This window comes from Protomyctophum bolini, assembly GCF_963924005.1.
Source record: "Protomyctophum bolini genome assembly, chromosome: 7".
Lineage (NCBI taxonomy): Eukaryota > Metazoa > Chordata > Actinopteri > Myctophiformes > Myctophidae > Protomyctophum > Protomyctophum bolini.
Window position 1 is genome coordinate 29113360 of NC_137868.1, and position 1869 is coordinate 29115228.

General features: G+C 46.5%; 1 protein-coding gene across 1 annotated transcript in view; it reads right to left on the reverse strand.

Annotated features, from left to right (window-relative positions):
- slc6a3 (solute carrier family 6 member 3) overlaps positions 1 to 1869 on the reverse strand; it is a gene marked incomplete at both ends in the record, with an annotated part of 17548 nt that extends 15679 nt beyond the window's left edge. The window contains 2 exons of the mRNA XM_080767411.1: positions 1030 to 1234; positions 1783 to 1869. Of these exons, the coding sequence (XP_080623537.1) occupies positions 1030 to 1234; positions 1783 to 1869 (292 nt within the window). The remainder of the gene's footprint in view (positions 1 to 1029; positions 1235 to 1782) is intronic.

The following is a 1869-nucleotide window of genomic DNA, read 5'->3' on the forward strand; positions in this document are numbered from 1 at the left end:
TGGCAGCTAATGGGGATCCATCTGAATAAAGAATCTGAATAATAAAGAATCTACACGCTCACGTTGTGAGCTTGAGCTTGTGACTAAATTATAATGGATCCATTGAAACACAGGTTCTCCCCACCCCCCCATTTCCTGAAATACAAGGTTTCTGCTCCACTCATGTCCCAGTGCTACATCTTTGTTTTGTTTCATTCCTGTCTGACACAGGATGCCAGCCATTAGTATGCATTACCACTCTTGAACATCATTATTACACCCAGTGAGGTCCTCTTTACGTTACAGTACCAGTTCCAGTGTGATACCATAGTATGCCCCCAGAGTGTAGAATGCATGGGCCTGGCAAAGCCACTGGGCAGTCAGTCAGCTCCTCAATCCTGAAATCTGTGTTCTGATAATAGTTATAGCTTGAGTGCACACACTGAAAGTCGGCGGTACTGTTCTCTAAATCAGTTATGACAACGTGCAGGATTCATGGAAACGTGGTAAGATGTGTTGAACTGCAGGCTGCAGAGCAGGGTTCCAGCCACTGCCAGCCGTACCTCTGAGCATCATTACCACTCTTAAACATAATGAGGCCTCTGTTAAACAGCTATCATTAGCCCTACTGATTGTTGGAGCTAATCTATGCAGCAGCAGCTGCTGTGGTTTCCCCCCTATTTTGATCTCTATAAAGAGATTCAAACCTCAAACAGCACACACACACACACACACACACACACACACACACACACACACACACACACACACACACACACACACACACACACACACACACACACACACACAGTGTAATATGTGCACAAATATGCTATAGGACATGCACACACATGCACAAACACACAACAACCCCTGCTGAAATTCTTTCCACCCCCTACAAGTGTGTGTGTGTGTGTGTGTGTGTGTGTGTGTGTGTGTGTGTGTGTGTGTGTGGAAGGTTTAAAATGCTTAAGGTCATCCCGACTTCTTCCCCTCCCCTCCCCTCTCTCGCCGCATCCTTTGCTTTGCCCACTCGCCCCGTGGTCTCACCTCCTCCGTTCTTGTAGCAGAGGTAGGGGAACCTCCAGACGTTGGCCAGGTCCACGGCGAAGCCGATCACAGACAGCAAGAAGTCAATCTTCTTCCCCCAGGTCTCTCTCTCCTCTCCCCCACTGGGGCCACCCTGGGCGGGAGCCACCAGGGTGGAGGAGGTGAACTGAACACCATTCTGTTCCTTCACCAAGATCAGCTCAACCTTTTTATGCCCGAGAACACAGTAGATACATGAGATTAGATAATACGTTGGAGCATGGAATAGGATGAAATAGAAGGCTTTTAGTTTACATGAGGCTAGCTGGATAGATCAGTGAGGCCACTAGGATGTTGCTGTTGCTGAACTGAATGCTGTCTGGCTATTTCATCAGGGATTAGCTCCACCTGAATGGTGGAGATCTCATCAAAACGTAGGTGACAGGCATAATTGTTAGATTGATATATAAATGGCTGCGGCCAGTGTGGCAGAGATATAGTACACTTACATGTAACTCTATTCTGGTCCTTTAGAAAGATCAATTTACACTGGAATAATAATGGAATGACACGGTGTACTGAATTGAAAGATGAGAGATCGTTAGATGGTTGGGGCCAGCTGCTGAACTCAACTCTTTAAAAGGATCAGCATCACTTGGTTGGATAGAATTAAAAAGTCAGATATGGATGGATGCAGATGGATGGATGGACAGACATAACACTTTTTTCTCTTAAGCTCCCCTGATTGGCTAAATGTTTGATTTGCCTACTCACCTCTTTGGGACCCATGGTATTTGCGTCATGTTTCTCTGGGGCTACCACTGGAGACATCAGGCCAACAGGGACTCTCCCTCTCAGCAT